The sequence below is a fragment of the Saimiri boliviensis genome, chromosome 7, assembly GCF_048565385.1.
Source record: "Saimiri boliviensis isolate mSaiBol1 chromosome 7, mSaiBol1.pri, whole genome shotgun sequence".
Lineage (NCBI taxonomy): Eukaryota > Metazoa > Chordata > Mammalia > Primates > Cebidae > Saimiri > Saimiri boliviensis.
The window spans coordinates 21,393,772-21,414,042 of record NC_133455.1 but is presented as its reverse complement, the minus strand read 5'-3'; the positions used below and the strand labels follow the sequence as shown (position 1 = coordinate 21,414,042).

The 20,271-nt window shown below is 45.2% G+C and overlaps 2 protein-coding genes across 5 annotated transcripts in view; one reads left to right on the top strand and one right to left on the bottom strand.

Moving 5' to 3' along the window:
- Nucleotides 1–6,406: 6,406 nt before the first annotated feature.
- LOC141585069 (putative uncharacterized protein encoded by MAPKAPK5-AS1) lies at nucleotides 6,407–6,918 on the bottom strand. The gene has a single exon (XM_074402223.1). It carries the CDS (start codon nucleotides 6,824–6,826, stop codon nucleotides 6,407–6,409), a length of 420 nt encoding a protein of 139 aa, XP_074258324.1. The 5' UTR covers nucleotides 6,827–6,918.
- MAPKAPK5 (MAPK activated protein kinase 5) overlaps nucleotides 6,613–20,271 on the top strand; it is a 37,621-nt gene continuing 23,962 nt past the window's right edge. For 2 of the 4 annotated variants that reach the window (XM_003932240.3, XM_010342869.3), the window contains exons 1-5: nucleotides 6,613–6,830; nucleotides 15,871–15,944; nucleotides 17,104–17,179; nucleotides 18,686–18,783; nucleotides 20,137–20,245. In XM_003932240.3, coding sequence (XP_003932289.1) covers nucleotides 6,795–6,830; nucleotides 15,871–15,944; nucleotides 17,104–17,179; nucleotides 18,686–18,783; nucleotides 20,137–20,245 — 393 coding nt within the window. In that variant the 5' untranslated portion in view covers nucleotides 6,613–6,794. Of the gene's footprint in view, nucleotides 6,831–15,870; nucleotides 15,945–17,100; nucleotides 17,180–18,685; nucleotides 18,784–20,136; nucleotides 20,246–20,271 lie in introns of those variants that run through there. The other 2 variants (XM_039472334.2, XM_074402222.1) reach the window with 2 other exon arrangements.

The window sequence follows — 20,271 nt, the reverse complement described above, 5'->3', positions numbered from 1 at the left end:
AAAGTGCTGTGATTACAGGCATGAACCACTGTGCCCAGCCAAATGTAGTACTTTAAAACGACATAAAAATCTGTTTCTGTGGGTCAGGAGTTTGGGTATGGCTTAGCTTGGTGCCTCTGGCATACAGTCTCTCATCGGGCTGTGATCAAATTGTGGGCTGGGGATGCCATTAGCTAAAGGCTCAACTTGGTAGGTATCCTTTCTAAGCTTATGTGTGTGTTGGCAGTCCTTAGATACTCACTGACAGCTGGTGAGAGACAGTTCCTCAAAATGGGGGCCCCTTTACAGGGGCAACTGTAGTGGACTCAATAGTATCACCCCAAAATTCATGTTTGCACACAAGCTGAGAATGTGACCTTATTTGGAAATAGGGTCTTTGCAGATGTGATTAAGATGAGTTCATACTGGATGATGTTGGGCCCTAAATCCAACCACTGGTGTTTTAATAAAAGGAGAGGACACACACACACACACAGAGAAGGCCACGTGAAGACAGAGGCAGAGCCTGGAGTGACACAGCCAAAGAATGCTACAGAATGCCAAGGACTGTCTGGAGCCACCAGAAGGAAGGAGTCTTCCCTGTAGTCTTCAGAGGAAACATGGCTATGGCTTTGCTGACCCCGCCCCCCCCCCCCCTTTTTTTTTTGAGACAGAGTGTCGCTGTTTCCTGGACTGGAGTGCAGTGGTGTGATCATGGCTCACTGCAACCTTTCTGCCCCCTGGTTCAAGAAATTCTCCTGGCTCAGCCTCCAGAGTAGCTTGAGATTACAGGCACCCACCACTACAACTGGCTAATTTTTTTTTTTTTTTTTTTTTTTGTATTTTTAGTAGAGACGGGTTTTCACCATGTTGGCCAGGCTGGTCTCAAACTCCTGACCTCAAGTGATCCGCCTGCTTTGGCCTCCCAAAGCGCTGGGATTATAGGAGTGGGCCACCATGCCTGGCCTCTGCTGACACATTGATTACAAACTTCTAGCATCTGGAACTATGAGGATCAATTTCTATTGTTTTAAGCCACCCAATTTGTGGTAATTTGCTACAGCAGCCTTAGGAACCAAGTGAGCTGGCTTTCGTAAGAGCAAATGAGTAAAAGTCAGAGAGGGCCCCTGATGGAAGCCAGAGTGTTTCTATAACCTAATCTTGAACATGACACCCCTTCATCGGAAGCAAAGCACTTGATCCAGCCCACATGCAAAGTAAGGGGATTACACAAGATCATAAATACCAGGAGGTGAGCATCACTGGAGGCTGTGAACCAGGGCTGCCCCACCAGCAAAAAATGGAGGAATTTCACTGGAAGAAGCCTCTTCCTTCAGAGTTCTGCCTTCTTCATTCATTGATTCCTTCAATAGATGAATTTATTAAGGACCTACAATGGACTGGGTATTAGGGACATATGACCAATAAGACAAATAAGATTCTTTCTCTTGTTGAGATTATTTAGTTATAGGATAATAGGAGCATCTGATTTAGAGTAGGAAAGGAGGCTATGGGCAAGGCATGTCTTTCTAAAAAAACATTATCGGGCCGGGCGCGGTGGCTCAAGCCTGTAATCCCAGCACTTTGGGAGGCCGAGGCAGGTGGATCACGAGGTCGAGAGATCGAGACCATCCTGGTCAACATGGTGAAACCCTGTCTCTACTAAAAATACAAAAAACTAGCTGGGCGTGGTGGCGCATGCCTGTAATCCCAGCTACTCAGGAGGCTGAGGCAGGAGAATTGCCTGAGCCCAGGAGGCGGAGGTTGCGGTGAGCCGAGATCGCGCCATTGCACTCCAGCCTGGGTAACAAGAGCGAAACTCCATCTCAAAAAATAAATAAATAAATAAATAAATAATAAATAAAATAAAATAAAAAAACATTATCAAGAACGAAGCTGAGGCCAGGCATGGAGGCTCACACCTGTAATCCCAGCACTCTGGGAGGCCGAGGTGGGCGAATCACCTGAGGTCAGGAGTTCAAGACTAGCCTGGCCAACATGGTGAAACTCTGTCTCTACTAAAAATACAAAAATTCGGTGTGGTGGTGGGTGCTTGTAATTCCAGCTACTTGGGAGGCTGAGGCAGGAGAACTGCTTAAACTCAGAAGGTGTAGGTTGCAGTAAGCTGCGATAACACCATGGCACTCCAGCCTGGGGGACAGAGCAAGACTGTCTCAAAAAATAAAAAAGAGTAAAGTGGAAGAATGAGTAGAAATGCGGCTGTGTGTGTGTGTGTGTTAGACGGGAAGGGAAGAGTGAGTTTCTAGGTAGTGGGAAAGCATGTGCAAATAAGTCAGTAAGTTGAACAGCTAGACTAAAAGCTGCTTGAGAGCAGAGACAGCTGCTTGTCTCTTCATCTCTGCATCTCTATTACACAACACAGAGCCTGGCAGAGAGAGAGAAATTCTTACTGGATGAAATGAATGAATAAATCCAAGGCATCTTCTATAGCTTGGTACAAAAACAATTGCAATTTTTGCCATTACTTTTAAATGGCAAAAACCACAATTACTTTTGCACGCATATTTCCTGTTACAGATGTCAATTCAAGTCATTTGAAAATTTTCTCTCAAAGTTCCACAGTGGATCACTGCTCTTACTCATATTAGGTAGCATAGGCAAAGCTGCTAGAACAAGACTCAAAGTAGGTAAAAGGTCAACACAAGTTTGTTTATTCCCACATAACAATAATGAGTCGATATTTAGGTCAGTAAGGCACAGTTCTCCTCCACTCAGGAATCTCCCATCTTCAGGCCTTGCCTTCTCCAGAGCCTGGTCACCATCTGCTTCCAGTTGGCAGAAGGAGTAAGAGCACAGGGGAACACATGTTGGAGGTCTGTATAGGCCAGGCCTGGAAACTGTGTACACCTCTTCTGCTCACTTTCCGTTGGGGAGAGCATAGGCACAGAGGCACGCTTATTACTTGAGGAATGCAGTGTTGGTGTGTGACCGACAAAGAAAACAACAATTCTGGTAGACAACTAAGTCTCCACTCCAATATTCAATTACTTACTTGACTTATGCTCTGGTATGTCTCAAATTAACCTAGATAGAAAACAACTCTGAATCTTCCACCTCCATAAAGTCTTTCACTCACTGAATGGCACAATTATCCATCTAGTTGCTTAAACATACATGTGAAAGTTATCCTTGGTCTGTTTCTTTTTGAGACGGAGTTTCGCTCTTGTTACCCAGGCTGGAGTGCAGTGGCACGATCTCGGCTCACTGCAACCTCTGCCTCCTGGGTTCAGGCAATTCTCCTGCCTCAGCCTCCTGAGTAGCTGGGATTACAGGCATGCGCCACCATGCCCAGCTAATTTTTTGTATTTTTAGTAGAGATGGGGTTTCACCATGTTGACCAGGATGGTCTCGATATCTTGACCTCGTGATCCACCCGCCTCAGCCTCCCAAAGTGCTGGGATTACAGGCTTGAGCCACCGCGCCCGGCTCTTGGTCTGTTTCTTATCCTCCCCTTCCACATCTAATCCTTCAGGAAGTCCTGACAACGTTACCTCCAAAACATGTCTTAAATCCATCTTCTTAGCCAGGCACCGTGGCTCACACCTGTAATCCCAGTACTTTGGGAGGCCAAGGCAGGTGGATCATTTGAACTCAGGAGTTGGAGAGTAGCCTGAGAAATGTGGAGAGACCCCATCTCTACAAAAAATACAAAAAATTAGCCAGGCATGGTGGCATGAGATTGTAGTCCCAGCTACTTAGGAGGCTGAGGTGGGAGGATCACTTGAGCTCAGGAGGTCTAGGTTGCAGTAAGCTGTAATCACACCACTGCACTCCAGCCAGTGAGACCCTGTTTCAAAAAAAATATCCATCTTCTTTACACCTTTACTGCCACTTCCTTAGTTCAGACAGTGTAATAATCTCTCATCTGCATTATTCTCCAATAGCCTCCGAATAGATCTGTTTCCATTCTTGCTTGCCTATATTCCATTCTCTAGACAGCAGAGTCATTTTTTTTTTTTGATACAAGAGTTTTTCTCTTGTCGCCCAGGCTGGAGTACAGTGGCATGATCTCGGCTCACTGCAACTTCCATCTCCCAGTTTCAGGCAATTGCCCTGCCTCAGCCTCCCAAGTAGCTCGGACTACAGGTCCGTGCCACCACGTCCAGCTAATTTGTTGTATTTTAGTAGAGATGGGGTTTCACCATGTTGGCCAGGATGGTCTCAATCTCCTGATCTTGTGATCTGCCTGCCTCGGTCACCCAAAGTGCTGGAATTACAACCGTGAGCAACCACGCCCGGCCCAGTGTGATCTTTTAAAACAAATTGGATCACACCACTCTTTAGTTTAAAACCTTACAATAGTTTAGAATAAAATCCAAAGTCCTGATTATGACCCTCCAAGCAACATATGATGCAGCCCCTGCCCACATCTCCAACCTCATCCTTTTCATATTTTTTTTTTTCTTTTTTTGAAAGAGAGATGGGGTTTCGCCATGCTGGCCAGGTTGGTCTCGAACTCCTGACTTCAGGTGATCTGCCTGCCTTGGCGTCCCGAAGTGCTGAGATTACAGGTGTGACCCACCACGCCCAGCATCCAACCTCATCCTTCCTTTATTAGTCTCCTACTTTGTGGGGATCGCTCCCGTGTGAGGCCCCCCCAGAAAATGGGCTTCACAATACGGAGGGCTCAAGCCTAGACACGGTGTCTCCAGTTGAGGGAGTCGAGCTATCGGAGAGCAGGAACAGAGAGAGACTTAGGTTAAAGTTAAACTTGTGGGCAATTGCCAGACGGCCATGCAGTCATAAGATGCATTGTGTATGATAATTGAGTTTTCTACTAAGACATGTTTTACGACTTTGGTGATTTTCTCTAGAAGATAAATGACTTACCCTTAGATGAGATAGTGTGACCACTTGTTCTAGTTAATTAAATGACTTGCCCCTAGATGAGATAGTATGACTACCTGTTCCGGTTAATTGTATATCTGACCTTTCCATTGTTCTTACCCTATGATGTTGGTTTTTCTACTTTAAGACTTTCTGTACCCCTTTGTCTCACGTAGGCACATACCTAAGAAAGACATATATACTGACCCTGAGCACGAATAAACTTGTTGGTAAAGCATATGCTTTTCAACCCTCTAGACCCCGTTCTGTTCTGTCATCTTTATCTTCTGCGCACTCCCCTATCCAAGTTGGAATCCTCTTGCAGGTCGAGAGTTCCTGGCAGACGTGCTCCCGTTACTACTTGCTCTACTCCAGCTACAATGACCTTCTTGCTGATCCTTGAACACATTTAGCTTATTTCCACCTTAAAACTTTTGCCTATCTGCCCAGAAATCTTTTCTTTGGATTTCCAATAGCCAGCCTTTTCTCATTCCTCAGGGGTCTCAGCTTAAATGTTACCTCAGAAGAGACCTTCCTTAATCATCTAATACGAAGCAGTCCCCACATTGTTATTCTCTTACCTCAGCGTCCTGTTTCTGTTCTTCTTAGCATCAGACTCAGGCTTTCCTACTTCCTTTTCCCGAAAGATCCATGAGCCGGTACCGTGTCTTGTTCCTACTGTTTCTCCAATGCCTAGTATATTTGGCACAGACTGATGTGCAATTAATAAGTGAATGAAAAACCATGGAGAGGCGATTAGTCAAAAGCTCTTGCAAGGCCCTTTTGACAGGTTATCAGTGGAGAGTAGGGAGAGCAAACCTGGGTTCTCATTCTATGCTTGACCACTTCTCGGCAGTGCACAAACTAGTCCAGCTCTCTGAGCCTCAGTTACCTAATTCGCAAACTAGGTATGGGAACATTCATACATCACAACGCCAAATGGCTACCCTGTAAAGATGAAAGCAGGTAATGCTCCGTCAACAGAGCTGCTACTGCTATGATGTATTCTACACAATCCTGCTCCCTTACGGCAGGACTCTCGTGCTGCAATCCTCTTCTCTTTCCTGGGTCGTCCTCCACTGGTCCTCTCTGAAGAGCCCTTCCCAGACATGTATCTCCGCCGCTAGGGTAAAGGCTGAGGCCCCAACGCATGCGCACTCAAGCGCGTCCGGGAGCGACCTCCAGTGGCCCAGCCCAGTCCAGTCGCCCATGACGTCATTAGTGCAGCGCCTCCGCCGCGGAAGGCCCGGGGGCCAGTCCTGTATGCGGCGCGTCTTAGGGAGGCCCAGGCCAGCGCCTGCAAGACGGGTGCACGGCTAGGGGGCGGCTCGGAAACCCCAGCGGAAGGCAGCGAGGGGCGCGTGGGGCCGTGGAGTCACGAAGCTGGGCGGCAGGAAGGGCGGCCCGGAGCTCCCGCGGGACACAGCGCGTGCGTGAGGGCGGCCGGCGGGGCTGCCCGGCGCGGGTGTCCCGGCGATGTGTGGCGCTGAAGCGGTGGCGGGAGCAGCGCCGGCGAGCTCTGCTTCGGCTTCGGCTTCGCGGCGGTGCAGGCGGCGGAGGCGGAGGCGCAGGCTCCTCCTTAGGAGCTGGCGAGCCCCGGCCTAGGCGGCGGCCCCGCGAGGCCCCTGCACAGCGCCCCAGGTCGAGGCCCTCCTCGCCTCACCCTACCCCGGGAGCCTGCCTCCCCTGCCGGGGATGAGGCTAGGAGGCGGCCGCGCGGGGCCCAGCACAAAGGCTTGTCCCCAGGGGCCGCCGCCTCCGCCGCTGCTGCTGCCGCCAGCCTAGAGCCACCCGCCGAAGCAGAGCCAGCACCGGGGTCCTCATCCCCACCGGTCCCCAGGGGCGGCTGCTGCCCGTCGCCCCGAGGCCCAGGGGCCGGAGTACCGAGCCCTTTGCTCCCTCGGCCTCGCGGGGACAGGGCGGCTGAGCAGCCTCCGCCTTTCGCGGCTGCGGGGGCCCCACGGAGCATGTCGGAGGAAAGCGACATGGAGAAAGCCATCAAGGTAAGGGGGAGGTGCCCCCTCTTCCCCTGCTTTGTCCTGTGGCGTTCTTCTCGGCTCCAGCCTCAGAAAGCGGGGAGATTTTGCGGTGAGATTTTCAGCGACTCCCGGGTTTCGGCCTCCCCCAGATTCCGTGGACTGCGCTTTACAGCTCTGGGGCCAAGGGTGTGGGTGTGGGTGTGTGTCCGACTCCCTCCAGCTTCCCTGGTGTGATTTGCGCTCAGCTAGAACGAAGGTGAGTGGCGCGGAAGTACTATCAAGTGTCAATGAATGGGACGAAGAGAGCCCTGCTGCTACTGCTCGTTTCGATCGTTCCCCAAAGGCCGCCAGCATTTGCTTCCGGATGGTCTGCAGCGCTTGGAGAGTTGGAATTTATCCATTCCTCCCGTTTTGTTTGAAATCGGCTTTCTGGAAATCTGCAGTTTTCGAAGAAGGTGGTGCCGTACAAAACCTGTCCTTTGGCGAATAGGTTGTCCTCGTTTTTCTGTGTGTTGTCCCCTTTTTCTTTTTCCTCTTTTCTCTCCTAGGAAGCATTTTTACTTAGGAAGAGTTAACAGTTCCTGCGACTTAACTGCGCTTAAGCCAAAAGAAAAGCAAATGTGTGTTGGAAAATTTAACAAATAAAATAAGCTTTCTAAAACCTGTTTTTTACTTTTTTTTTTTTTTAAAGAAAGGCACAGTTTGCCCACTAAGAGCCAGTTATCTGCCTTGACAGCTGTAACTAAGAAATTAGTCTTATGAAATTAAACACTGACGCTTAAAGTTTGATGTATTATTTATTTGGCAGTGTTAAGTCAACCCAGTGCATTGAATAATTTAATTTTATCCTGAAGGACAGGCATTTATTGGCAGCTTGGGGTTATTTTCCTTTTCAAGACAGTGACTGTTACTAGTAACTGATTAAGAAGTTACCCTTCTACCGATTCTTTGGGTGGTGTATATAGTTTCTCCAAATCATCAAGCCATTTTAAAGAAACTTAACCCTTTAAAGGAGGCATCAACATATAACATATACATTAAAGAAGACCAAGTTTTAAATTATAAAAATAAAGATTTTGAAAGACTGCTTTGTTACATCCTTTTCTTTTGGTTTGGGATTTACTGGCACAGGGGCATGATTTGCTGCCTGAAGTTACTTAATTGGGTTGTGAATCAAAGCATATGTGGCCGGTTTTTAAACATTTGTCTCCTTTGTGCCAGATGGTATCCTAGACACAAATGGTACAAGCCAGACTCCTATATGTCCCTGTTCTCATGTAGCTTACATTCCAGAAGGTGGAGTTACTGCAAGTGTGGAAAGGGTGAGGAGTACTATGTTAAATAGGTTAGTCTGAGGAGGTCACACTGTGTAAAGTTCTGGTGAAATGAGGGAGCAAGCCCCCAGTGTCTCAGGGAAGAGTAAAACAGGCAGTGGGAACAGCAAGGACAGATCTTGAGGCAGAAGCAGGTATAGTGTGATGCAGGAATAGCAAGGTGGCTGGAATGCAGTGGGTCAGTGGAGATAATGTAGAGCAGCAATCGGAATCATGGCACTTAGGGCCTTGTAGGCCATCGGAGGAACTTTGGCTTTGACCCTGATTAAAAGTGGAACTATGGGAGAGTTTTGAGCAGAAGAGAGACATAGTTCCAGGGGACGAGTATACAAATAGGGCAGCAGCATTACTTAGTGGTTGTTATAGTCTCTCTAGGTAGACTTAGTTGAATCTCAGCCTTTCTTTCTTTCTTTCTTTTCTTTCTTTCTTTCTTTTTTGAGATAGAGTTTCACTCTGTCACCCAAGTTGAGTGCACTGGTGCTATCTCGGCTCACTGCAGCTGCCTCCTTCTGGGTTCAAGTGATTCTTGTGCCTCAGCCTCCCGCGTAGCTGGGACTACAGGCATAAAGTACTATGCCCAGCTATTTTTGTATTTTTAGTAGAGATGGGGTTTCACCATGTTGGCCAGGCGGATTTGACCTCAGGTGATCCACCTGCCTCAGCCTCCCAAAGTGCTGGGATTACAGGTGTGAGCCACCATACCCAGCCCAGCCTTTCTGTTTTATTAGCCATGTGTCTCTGAGTGTGATACCACTTCACTTCTGTCTCCTTAGTTTCCTCATCTGTTGATGGGATAAAAGCACTTCCCAGCTCATAGGGTTTTTCTGTTACTGTTTTTTTTGAGGATTAAAGGAACACATATACCCAAATGTGTTTATAATAATACCTAGGCCGAGCTCGGCGGCTCATGGCTGTAATCCCAGCACTTTGAGAGGCAGAGGCAGGCAGATCACCTGAGGTCAGGAGTTGGAGACCAGCCTGGCCAACATCGCGAGACCCCATCTCTACTGGTGGCACGTGTCTTAATCCCAACTACTCAGAAGGCTGAGGCAGGAGAATCACTTGAACCTGGGAGGTGGAGGTTGTCATGAGCTGAGATCACACCACTGCACTCTAGCCTGGGTAAAAGAATGAGACTCCATCTCAAAATAATAATAATACCCAACAGCAAGAGCTCAACGAATATTAGCTCATAGCAACTTATGCTTTAGAAAGAGTTGTTTTCTCAACTTGACTTTTGCCCAGCCCAATTTTCTTAAAATTTTTTTAGCTTTTCTTCACTCAGAGTACTTGATGGGTCACTGGTGAATCTTTATACTAATTGGGGCATGTCCAATCGATACCTGTTGGTGGAGTTGAAAATATCTGAACTGACAACCAGTACTGACTAGGATGTACTACTTTGGAAGCAAGCCAGCATTACATCAAATAAACATTTAGTCAGTGGGATTGTGTTGGACTCATTGTTTTGCTTTTTTTGAGGTGTTCATCAGATGGTGAGCACTGAGACAGACCTGTAGTGGTCATCTGGAAAGCTGTTTTCCTGGCCTCCAGCCACAGCACTTGAACTCCTGCTGCCAGACTACCTGAGAGTGGACTGATTGGACCTTAAGATCTCATCCTCCCTTATCCGTGGTTTTGCTTTCCTCAGTTTCAGTTATATATGGTCAACTGCAGTCTGAAAATACTAAATGGAAAATTCCAGAAATCAACAATTCTTAAATTTATTTTTATTTATTTATTTTTTGTTTTGTTTTGTTTTTTTGTAGAGACGGGGTTTCACCATGTTGACCAGTATAGTCTTGATCTCTTGACCTGGTGATCCACCCGCCTCGGCCTCCCAAAGTGCTGGGATTATAGGCATGAGCCACCGTGCCCGGCCTATTTATTTATTTTGAGACAGAGTCTTGCTCTGTCACCCAGGCTGGAGTGCAGTGGTGCAGTCTCAGCTAACTGCAGCCTCTGCCTCCTGGGTTCGAGCAATTCTCCTGCCTCAGCCTTCTGAGTAGCTGGGGTTACAGGCATGCACCACCATGCGCAGCTAATTTTTGTGATTTTAATAGAGATGGGGTTTCACCATGTTGGCCAGGCTGGTCTCGAACTCCTGACCTCGTGATCTGCCTGCCTTGAGCTCCCAAAGTGCTGGAATTACAGGCAGGAGTGACTGTGCCTGGCCCTCATAAATTTCAAATTATGCACTGTTCTTTGTAGTGTAATGAAATCTCTTGCCGTATTGCCTGGGACATGAATCATCCCTTTGACCAGCATGTTCACACTGTATATGCTTCCTGTCCTTTGGTTACTTAGTAGTCATCTTGGTTATCAGAAAAAAACAATATATTTAGGGCTCAGTACTATCCAAGGTTTCAGGCATCCACTGGAGGTCTTGGAAAATATCATCCCTTATCTGTAGAAACTACTGTACTCTTAAAAATTTTAGGATAAGAGGCTGGGCGCAGTGGCTCACGCCTGTAATCCCAGCACTTTGGCAGGCCATTTGAGGTCAGGAGTTCAAGACCAACCTGGCCAATATTGTGAAACCCCATCTCTACTAAAAAAAAAAAAAAAAAAAAAAAAATTAGCATGGTGTGGCGGGTGTCTGTAGTCCCAGCTACTCGGGAGGCTGAGGCAGGAGTATTGCTTGAATCTATAAGGTGGAGGTTGCAGTGAGCTGAGATCACTCCACTGTACTTCAGCCTGGGTGTCAGGGTGAGACTCTCAAAAAAAAGATTTAGGATAAGGTCAAATGGCTATAATTGGACTCTCTACACCTGTATCTCTATTCCCCTAGCCCCATGACTTTGCCATGCCCAAGGCACTTAGCTAAACCTGGAGAGCAGGCATTTTGGGATTAGAGATTCTTATATACTGTACATATTCTTACATACTGTACTCCAGCCTGGGTGTCTTCTATTATAATTATATATAGCAAGTCATTATAATTATATATAGCAAGTCATTAATACTTGGTGAAAAACCATTTCCTTAGTTTTTAAAATTAAAAATATAATATGGTATGTACATCATAAAAATACCCCCAGTGTAAATGTACAATTCAGTAATTTTTAGTAAATTTATTATATTTATTTTTTGAGACGGAGTTTCACTCGTTTCCCAGGCTGGAGTGCAATGTTGCAGTCTTGGCTCGCCTCAGCCTCCCAAAGTGCTGAGATTACAGGTGTGAGCCACTGCACCCAGCCCACTGATAGAGTTTTGTAGCCATTGTCACAGTCTGGTATAGAACATCTCCATTCCTTCTAGAAAGTTCCTTTGCCTGGTTGTAGTCATCCCCTGTTCCCATTCCTTGCCCGTTACACCCACTAATTTGCTTTGTCACTATAGTTTTTGCCTTTTCTAGAAATTATAAATTAGTGAAATCACTTACCAGTTTTATGTGTTTGATTTCTTTTTTTTCTTTTTCTTTTTTTTTTTTTTTTTTTTTTTTTTTTGAGATGGAGTCTTGCTCTGTCGCCAGGCCAGAGTGTAGTGGCCCATTCTTGGCTCGCTGCAACCTCCGCATCCCAGTTCAAGCAATTCTGCCTCAGCCTCCTGAATAGCTGGCATTACAGGCATCTACCATTATGCCCAGCTAATTTTTGCATTTTTAGTAGAGACAAGGTTTCACCATGTTGGCCAGGATGGTCTCAATCTTCTGACCTTGTGATCTGCCCGCCTTGGCCTCCCAAAGTGCTAGGATGTCAGGTGTGAGCCACCACTGCGCCCGGCCATGTGTTTGGTTTCTTAGCAGATTTCTCAGGTTCATCCATGTTGGTGCATGCTTTAGTAGTTATTTTTTATTGAGGTGTAGTTTTTTTAATTTTTTTTTTTGAGGCGGAGTCTTGCTCTGTTGCCAGGCTGGAGTGCAGTGGCCAATCTCGGCTCACGGCAACATCCGCCTCCCAGGTTCAAGTGATTCTCCTGCCTCAGCCTCCCTAGTAGCTGGGACTACAGGCGTGTACTACCATGCCCAGCTAATTTTTGTATTTTTAGTAAAGACAGGTTTTTCACCACATTGGCCAGGATGGTCTCGATCTCTTGTCCTCATGATCAGCCTCCCAAAGTTCTGGGATTACAGGCGTGAGCTGCTGTGCCTGGCTGAGCAGTAGTCTTTATCGCTTATCCATTCTCAGTTATTGGACATTTAGATTATTTCTAGTTTTTAGCTGTTATGAATAAAGTGATAAAACTGTACAAGTTTTTTGTGAATATATGTAATCATTCTGTGTAGATAGGTGTAGAATAACTGGGCAGTACAGTAAGCTCTTGTTTAACTTTTTAAGGAACCACCAAACTGTTTTCCAAAGTGGTTGTACCATTATACATTCCCACTGGCAGTGTTTGAAAGTCCTAGTTTTTTCTACCATCTTCACAAATGTTTGGTATTTTCAGTCTTCCTAATTTTTTTTTTTTTTTTTTTTTTAGGTGGAGTTTCGCTCTTGTTACCCTGGCTGGAGTGCAATGGCGCAATCTTGGCTCACCGCAACCTCCGCCTCCTGGGTTCAGGCAATTCTCCTGCCTCAGCCTCCTGAGTAGCTGGGATTACAGGCACGCACCACCATGCCCAGCTAATTTTTGTATTTTTAGTAGAGACAGGGTTTCACCATGTTGACCAGGATGGTCTCGATCTGTCGACCTCGTGATCCACCCGCCTTGGCCTCCCAAAGTGCTGGGATTACAGGCTTGAGCCACTGCGCCCAGCCCAGTCTTCCTAATTTAGTCCTTCTCGTGGGTGTGTCCTGGTATTATGGACATTTTTTTGCATGCAGATTTGCCATTTGTGTTTCTTTTCTGGTGAAGGGTCTATTCCAATCTTTTGCCTTTTTTTTTGAGATGGAGTCTCACTTAGCCGCTAAGGCTGGAGTGCAGTGGTGCGATCTCGGCTTGCTGCAACCACCATCTCCTAGGTTCAAGTGATTCTCCCGTCTCATCCTCCTGAGTAGCTGGGATTACAGGCACCCACCATCATGCCTGGCTAATTTTTGTATTTTGGCAGAGACGGGTTTTCAACATGTTGGCCAGGTTGGTCTTGAACTCCTGACCTCAGGTGATCCACCTACTTTGGCTTCCCAAAGTGCTAGGATTACAGGCATGAGCCACCACACCCAGCCTGTTTTGTCCATTTTATTTTATTTTTTGAGAAGGAGTTTTGCTTTTGTTGCCCAGACGGGAGTGCAGTGGTGTGATTTTGGCTCACCCCACAACCTCCGCCTCCCAGGTTCAAGCAATTCTCCCTCAGCCTCCCGAGTAGATTGGATTACAGGCACGTGCCACTATGCCTAGCTAATTTTGTATTTTTTAGTAGAGATAGGGTTTCTCCGTCTTGGTCAGGCTGTTCTCAAACTCCTGACCTCCTCCAGAGGTGATCCGCCCACATCAGACTCCCAAAGTGCTAGGGTTACAGGCATGAGCCACTGCACCTGGCCAAGAGTTTTGTTTTGTTTTGTTTTATTTTTATTTTTTTTTTTTGAGACAGAGTCTCACTCTGTCATCCAGGCTAGAGTACAGTGGCACGATCTCAGCTCACTGCAACCTCCGCCTCCCAGGTTCATGCGATTCTCCTGTCTCAGCCTCCCAAGTAGCTGGGACTACAGGGGCGTGCTACCACACCTGGCTAATATTTTTGTATCCTTTAGTAGAGATAGGTTTTACCTTGTTAGCCAGGATGGTCTTGATCTTCTGACCTCGTGATCTGCCCACCTCGGCCTTCTAAAGTGCTGGGATTGCAGGTGTGAGCCCTGCCCTGGCTATATGCAGATTTTCAACTGCCCAAGGGGTCAGTGCCCTTAACCCTTAGGTTGTTCAAAGGTTAAGTGTATTATCTATAAGCTTTCCATTTCTTTAGGGCTTCTTCAGTTTCCCTAAGAAGTTTCTAGTTTCCAGTGTGTAAATCTATAAATCCTGCCCTTTGATAGATTTATTCCTTTTTTTTTTTTCATCTGAGACAGAATCTCATTCTGTCGTGCAGGCTTGACTGCTTCCAGCCTAGTAATTATTTTCAATATGAAATAAAAGGGTACAGGTCAGGTGCAGTGGCTCATGCCTATAATCCCATCACTTTGGGAGGCCGAAGCAGACGGATCACGTCAGGAGATGAGAACATCCTGGCTAAGATGGTGAAACCCCGTTTCTACTAAAATAAAAAAAATTAGCAAGCGTGGTGGCATGTGCCTGTAGTCCCAGCTACTCCAGAGGCTGAGACAGGAGAATCACGTGAACCCAGGAGGGGAAGGTGGGAGAATCATTTGAGCCCAGGAGTGCTGGGCTACTGTGAGAAATAATCACACCACTGCACTCTGGCCTGGGTAACAGAGTGAGACCCTGTCTCTTTTTTTTTTTTTTTTTTTTTTTTTTTGAGATAGAGTTTTGCTCTGTTGCCAGGCTCCAGTGCAGTGGTGCGATCTTGGCTCACTGCAACCTCTGCCTCCTGGGTTCAAGTGATTCTCCTGCCTCAGCCTCCACAGTAACTGGGACTACAGGCACGCACCACCACACCCAGCTAATTTTTGTATTTTTAGTAGAGATAGGGTTTCACCATGTTGGGTGGGATGGTCTTGATCTCTTGACCTTGTGATCTGCCTGCCTTGGTCTCCCAAAGTGCTGCGATTACAGGTGTGAGCCACTGCACCCAGCTGAGACCCTGTCTCTTAAAATAAGTAAGTGAGTGAATGAATGAATGAATGAATTAAATTCTTTCTTACCTAAAAGTATACAGCAATAGAGGCTAACATGCAGTGGTTACCCAAGAATTCCATTAAAACTTTCATTAAACAATAGAGGCTTTATTCTAAACTGCTGAAAGTTATTTCTATCAGAAATATATAATGAACATGACAGAATAGAGTATGTCTATATACTGTTGGAAATTAGATGTTTACTATGATATTACTATTTGAAGTTTTAAGTCTCAATTTATTCAGTTATTCCAATAATTTAATCAACTTGTTCAGGGATATAGGCCTCTACAGGATGACAGCATATATCTGGCTAATCTTTCTAGAATCTCATAAAATATGCTTGTCCAGACGGGCTGAGGTGGCTCACGCCTGTAATCCCAGCACTTTGGGAGGCCGAGCGGGTGGATCAGGAGGTCAGGAAATCAAGATCATCCTGACTAACATGGTGAAACCTTGTCTCTACTAAAAATATAAAAAATTATCTGGGCGTGGTGGCAGGCGCCTGTAGTCCCAGCTACTTGGGAGGCTGAGGCAGAAGAATCGCTTGAACCTGGGAGGCAGAGGTTGCAGTGAGCCGAGATTGCACCATTGCACTCCATCCTGGGCAAAAAGAGCCAAACTCTGTGTCAAAAAAAGAAAAAAGTTTGTGTGTGTGTGTGTGTGTGTGTGTGTGTGTGTGTGTGTGTGTGTGTGTACATATATATATTTGACTATTGTAGCAAAGAGGCATTTAGTAGTTGATGCATTTTGAAAAAAATGTTTTCCTCTTAGATCCCCCCCGCAAGCATTGATTGTCTAAGTATATGAACCTTGTAAGTGAGCTGAATAATTTTTTATCTTGAAGTCTTTGCTTTCTTGTTGGAAAACTGGTAAACAATGTCTAATGGAGTCATGTAGACAAAATGTCTAGTTATAAAGCTCTGTAGAACACAAAATTTTGCTTATCAGTTTCTTAGAAGATGAGCTGTTGAATGATGGGTCTTCTGTTGTCCCAACTCTGCTTATTTAGCTTTAACTGGGGAATCACGGTCCTCTCCCATTTTTTTGTATTAATAGGAAACTTCCATTTTAGAAGAATACAATATCAATTGGACTCAGAAGCTGGGAGCTGGAATTAGTGGTCCAGTTAGGTAAGAGATCCATATGAGAATTATGGCAAAATGTTGGCATGTGCAAACTCTGAAAGGGCCATTTGAAATACATCTTGAATTAGACACATTAGGTGTACTAGGTTTGAGAAATAGCCTGAATTTAATAAGTACAGGTTTTATGTTAGGCTTTTTCTCATGTATTTAGAAATTAAGTGACCAAGTCACATGGTCTTTTTGTAACATAGCTAGCCTAAAGTTAGAACCTGAGCAACGCCATTTTATACAAGACAAAGCTGTTTTCCAAAATTAAGTTGTAATGGCTGCCCCATTCTCTCACAATAACTGCTGGCCTTGGCTTCTGTAAATAAAACTGCTAGTTTGCTTGGCAAAATAACTACTATGTAAAGCTGCTTACCTTTGCTTATCAGTAACTGCTCTCTGTGACCCTAATGTGACAGGCAAGCAGTCCTAACCCATGCCATCTTGGCTCCTGTGACTTGTAATAAGTAACTAAGATCTGTGATTTCCACCCTACCCAGATAATGTGTAAACTGATGTTTATCTTGACTTCTGTAAACCACTTAAGTAAACAATCAGAATGACAAAAGTCCCCTGGCCCTTGGAATGTCTGGAGCCCCCTCACCCTCGCCTCTGCCCAGGAGGTGATTTACAGAATCCCTCAGCCCTCGGAATGTCTAAGCCCTTCATCCCCATCCCCGCTCCCACCCTCACTCCCAAGGTGGTTTTATGGGTATAAAATGTCTTGGCACCCTCCTTTTGGTGCCACGGGTTGGAGAGACGTGAGTCCTCCGTGGCTGCCGGCAATAAAGACCCTGCAGTTTGGCATACTTTTGTCTTGGTGTTAACTTTCTATGCTCGGTCCGGTCTAACATTTTTATGGAGTCATTTCAGATGTTGAGACTGTGGGGCCACTGTGAGAATCACCTGTAGCTAACTGAGCCCATTACTTTTTTACTGACCCACAGCATCGAGTTGCTATTGCATTGCTTAGTAGCTGAGGGCTGAGCATTGGCAGCTTGGCAGAGGCCGGTGTCCCCACCTGCTACCCTTGGGGGCAAGTTTGTTCTGATGCACTTGGCCATATCCTTGATGAGAAGTACAAATCTCAAAGAAAAAACTTGTTGATTTTCATTGTAACGTATATGATCTCTGATTGATTTTTTTCCTCCAAATCTAGAGTCTGTGTAAAGAAATCTACCCAAGAACGGTTTGCACTGAAAATTCTTCTTGATCGTCCAAAAGCCAGAAATGAGGTATGCTTTATTGCCGTGACTTGATTAAATATTTGAAATGCTTAAGAATTGTTCTTTTTGCAAGTAAGGCAGCTTTTTAGAGAGAATACAGAGATGCATAGAAAGTTTTACGTCCAAACTTCACCTCTCTTCCCTATTCATGCTATCATTTTAAAATAGTCCTAGATCTGTCAGTATCAAAAGCCATTGAGTCATTTCCTTTCAGCCACCTCTTGTTTTTTTTTTAAATTAATGTGATTCTTGGACCCTAATGTATTCAGATTACTTCAGTTTTGCCTATCTAAAAAGGTACTTGGAGTTGGAGATGAAATAGCACAAGGAAGGGTCAGGTGAATGATGTATAGAAAGTGATGCTGCAGGAGGACTCTGAGGATGTTTCTAGTTTTTAAAAATACACATTGTGTTTGTTTCTGTTTGTGACAGGGTCTTGTTCTTTATTCAGTTATTACAATAATTTAATCAACTTGGTCAGGGATATAAACCTCTACAGCATGGCAGCATATATCTGACTAGTCTTTCTAGAATTTCATAAAATATACTTGCAAAGAGGCATTTAGTAGTTCCATTTAGTAGCTCCAGGCTGGAGTGCAGTAGCACCATCACGGCTCACTACAGTCTTGACCTCCCTGGGCTCAAGTGATCCTCCCACCTCAGCCTCCTGAGTAGCTGGGATTACAGGCATGTGCCACCATGCCTGGCCAATTTTTTTTTTTTTTTGTATTGTTTGTAGACATGGGGTTTTACCATATTGCCTAAGCTGCTCTCGAGCTCCTGGGCTCAAGTGATCACCTGCCTTGGCCTCCCAAAGAATTGGGATTACAGGTGTGAGCCACTGCCCCTGGCTATACATTGGTTTTAAATTATCTGGATATGGTAATGACATGCTAATAACATGTGCAATTAAGGACTTCTTTTGCATAAAGATGTGTGAATAATTTCTAAATTAAATGAGTTTTTTTGCCAGATTTTCATTTGCAAATAAATGGGACATTAGGAAGTAAATTTGTTGATGAGGTTTTATTCATGGAAAAAGCATTAAGGAGGCTAGGCGTGGTGGCCCAAGCTTGTAATCCCAGCACTTTGGGAGGCCGAGGCAGGTGGATCACGAGGTCAAGAGATCGAGACCATCCTGGTCAACATGGTGAAACCCCATCTCTACTAAAAATACAAAAATTAGCTGGGCATGGTGGTGCATGCCTGTAATCCCAGCTACTCAGGAGGCTGAGGCAGGAGAATTGCCTGAACCCAGGAGGCGGAGGTTGCAGTGAGCCGAGATCTCGCCGTTGCACTCCAGCCTGGGTAACAAGAGCAAAACTCCATCTCAAAAAAAAAAAAAAAGCATTAAGGAGATAATCTTTGAAAATATTGGCTTTTTACATCATTCTGGATGATAAAGTTTTTATTGTAGTAGGCTTGTACCTAGTGTGATCAGTTTTTGGAGAGAAGTTTGGAGAGAAATTGTTGGTATCCCCTACCTATGGAAATATTTCCTCTCTTCTCTTTAAGGTACGTCTACACATGATGTGCGCCACACACCCAAACATAGTTCAGATTATTGAAGTGTTTGCTAACAGTGTCCAGTTTCCTCATGAGTCCAGCCCTAGGTAAGACTACAAGGTATTATCATCACATGCCCGTATGTAGGCCAAGGGGTAGTGGAGTTGTCCTCTCTTTTATGTACTCTGTCCCCCTCCCTCTCCTCCTTCCTACCCTCCCTTTCTCTGCTCTTCCTTCTCTCCCTCCCTTCCTCCTCAATCTCCCTTTTTGTAATTCGGAAAATGTCAAGCATTTGTAAAAGCAGACAGAATTATGTAATGAATCTCCATGTTCTCTTGACCATCCTCAAAAGTAATCCTCTCATGGTCAGTCTAGTTTCATCTATGCCCCTGCCACTTCAGGTTCCCTGATTATTCTGATTACCTTCTCATTTAAAGAAAGCATTTAAAGTGGAATTTAAACAAATTATATTTCAAATCAGTAAAAGGGGCCCAAATATTATTCTAGGCAAAGTCCTAGAGGCTGATAAAACAAAAAGCCTTTATTGCTTAGTCTGACTTTACTTTTAAAGAAAGAAATCAACATGATTCTTTTAGTTACCAAATGTTTGACAAGCATATTGGGTGGCATTCTAAGTCTCTTTGATGGAATTCAAAATTAAAGTATGTGTTTTTGGGGGGAGACTAAGATGTAAACCTCTCATCATAGCAGTGCGGTAGCTACTAAGGATAGGCATCTCTGAAATACTTTTTTTTTTTTTTGAGATGGAGTCTCACACTGTCATCCAGGCTGTAGTGCAGTGGCATGATCTCGGCTCACTGCAATCTCCGCCTCCTGCGTTCAAGCAGTTCTCCTGCCTCAGCCTCCCGAGTAGCTGGTACTACAGGCGTGCACCACTACGCCCAGCTAACTTTTTTGTATTTTTAGTAGAGATGGGGTTTCACCATGTTGGCCAGATGGTCTCGATCTCCTGTCCTTGTGTTTCTCCCATCTCGGCCTCCCAAAGTGCTGCCCCACATCCTGAAATATTGTAAGCGTACAAAGGAGAGGAGCTGCTAACTGTAGTCTGGGAGGAGAGGTGTCTCACAGAGGCTCTGTGGAAGCCAGGACTTGAAGCAAGGGTAGGAATTTTCCGGATGGAACAAGACAGAATTTTAAAAACAAATGAGAAATCAAACAATTATTCTTCACAACTGTGCTCTGTTGGTGAAAGCATTTGGATAGAAGCAGGAAACATATATGAAAGAAAGCAGGAAGCAAAAATCACATTAAAAAGTTTTTTTAGAACACGAGAATTTTTGCTCTTAGTAGCTGTGTTACCTTGGACTTAGGAAGTCGTTACACACTTTGTAGATGAGATATCTTTAGGTCAGCTTCTTAATGTTTCAGGGTTTTTTTGTTTCTTTTTCTTTTCTTTCTTTTTTTTTTTAAACTTAACAAAATGAAATGCTTTCAAACAGGGCCCGACTCTTAATTGTAATGGAGATGATGGAAGGGGGAGAGCTATTTCACAGAATCAGCCAGCACCGGCACTTTACAGAGAAGCAAGCCAGCCAAGTAACAAAGCAGGCAAGTTAACCCCAGGTACCAATCAA

Excerpts from the sequence above, each read along its gene's own strand:
- LOC141585069 (XM_074402223.1), bottom strand. The coding sequence starts at position 6,826 with ATGGCTTTCTCCATGTCGCTTTCCTCCGACATGCTCCGTGGGGCCCCC.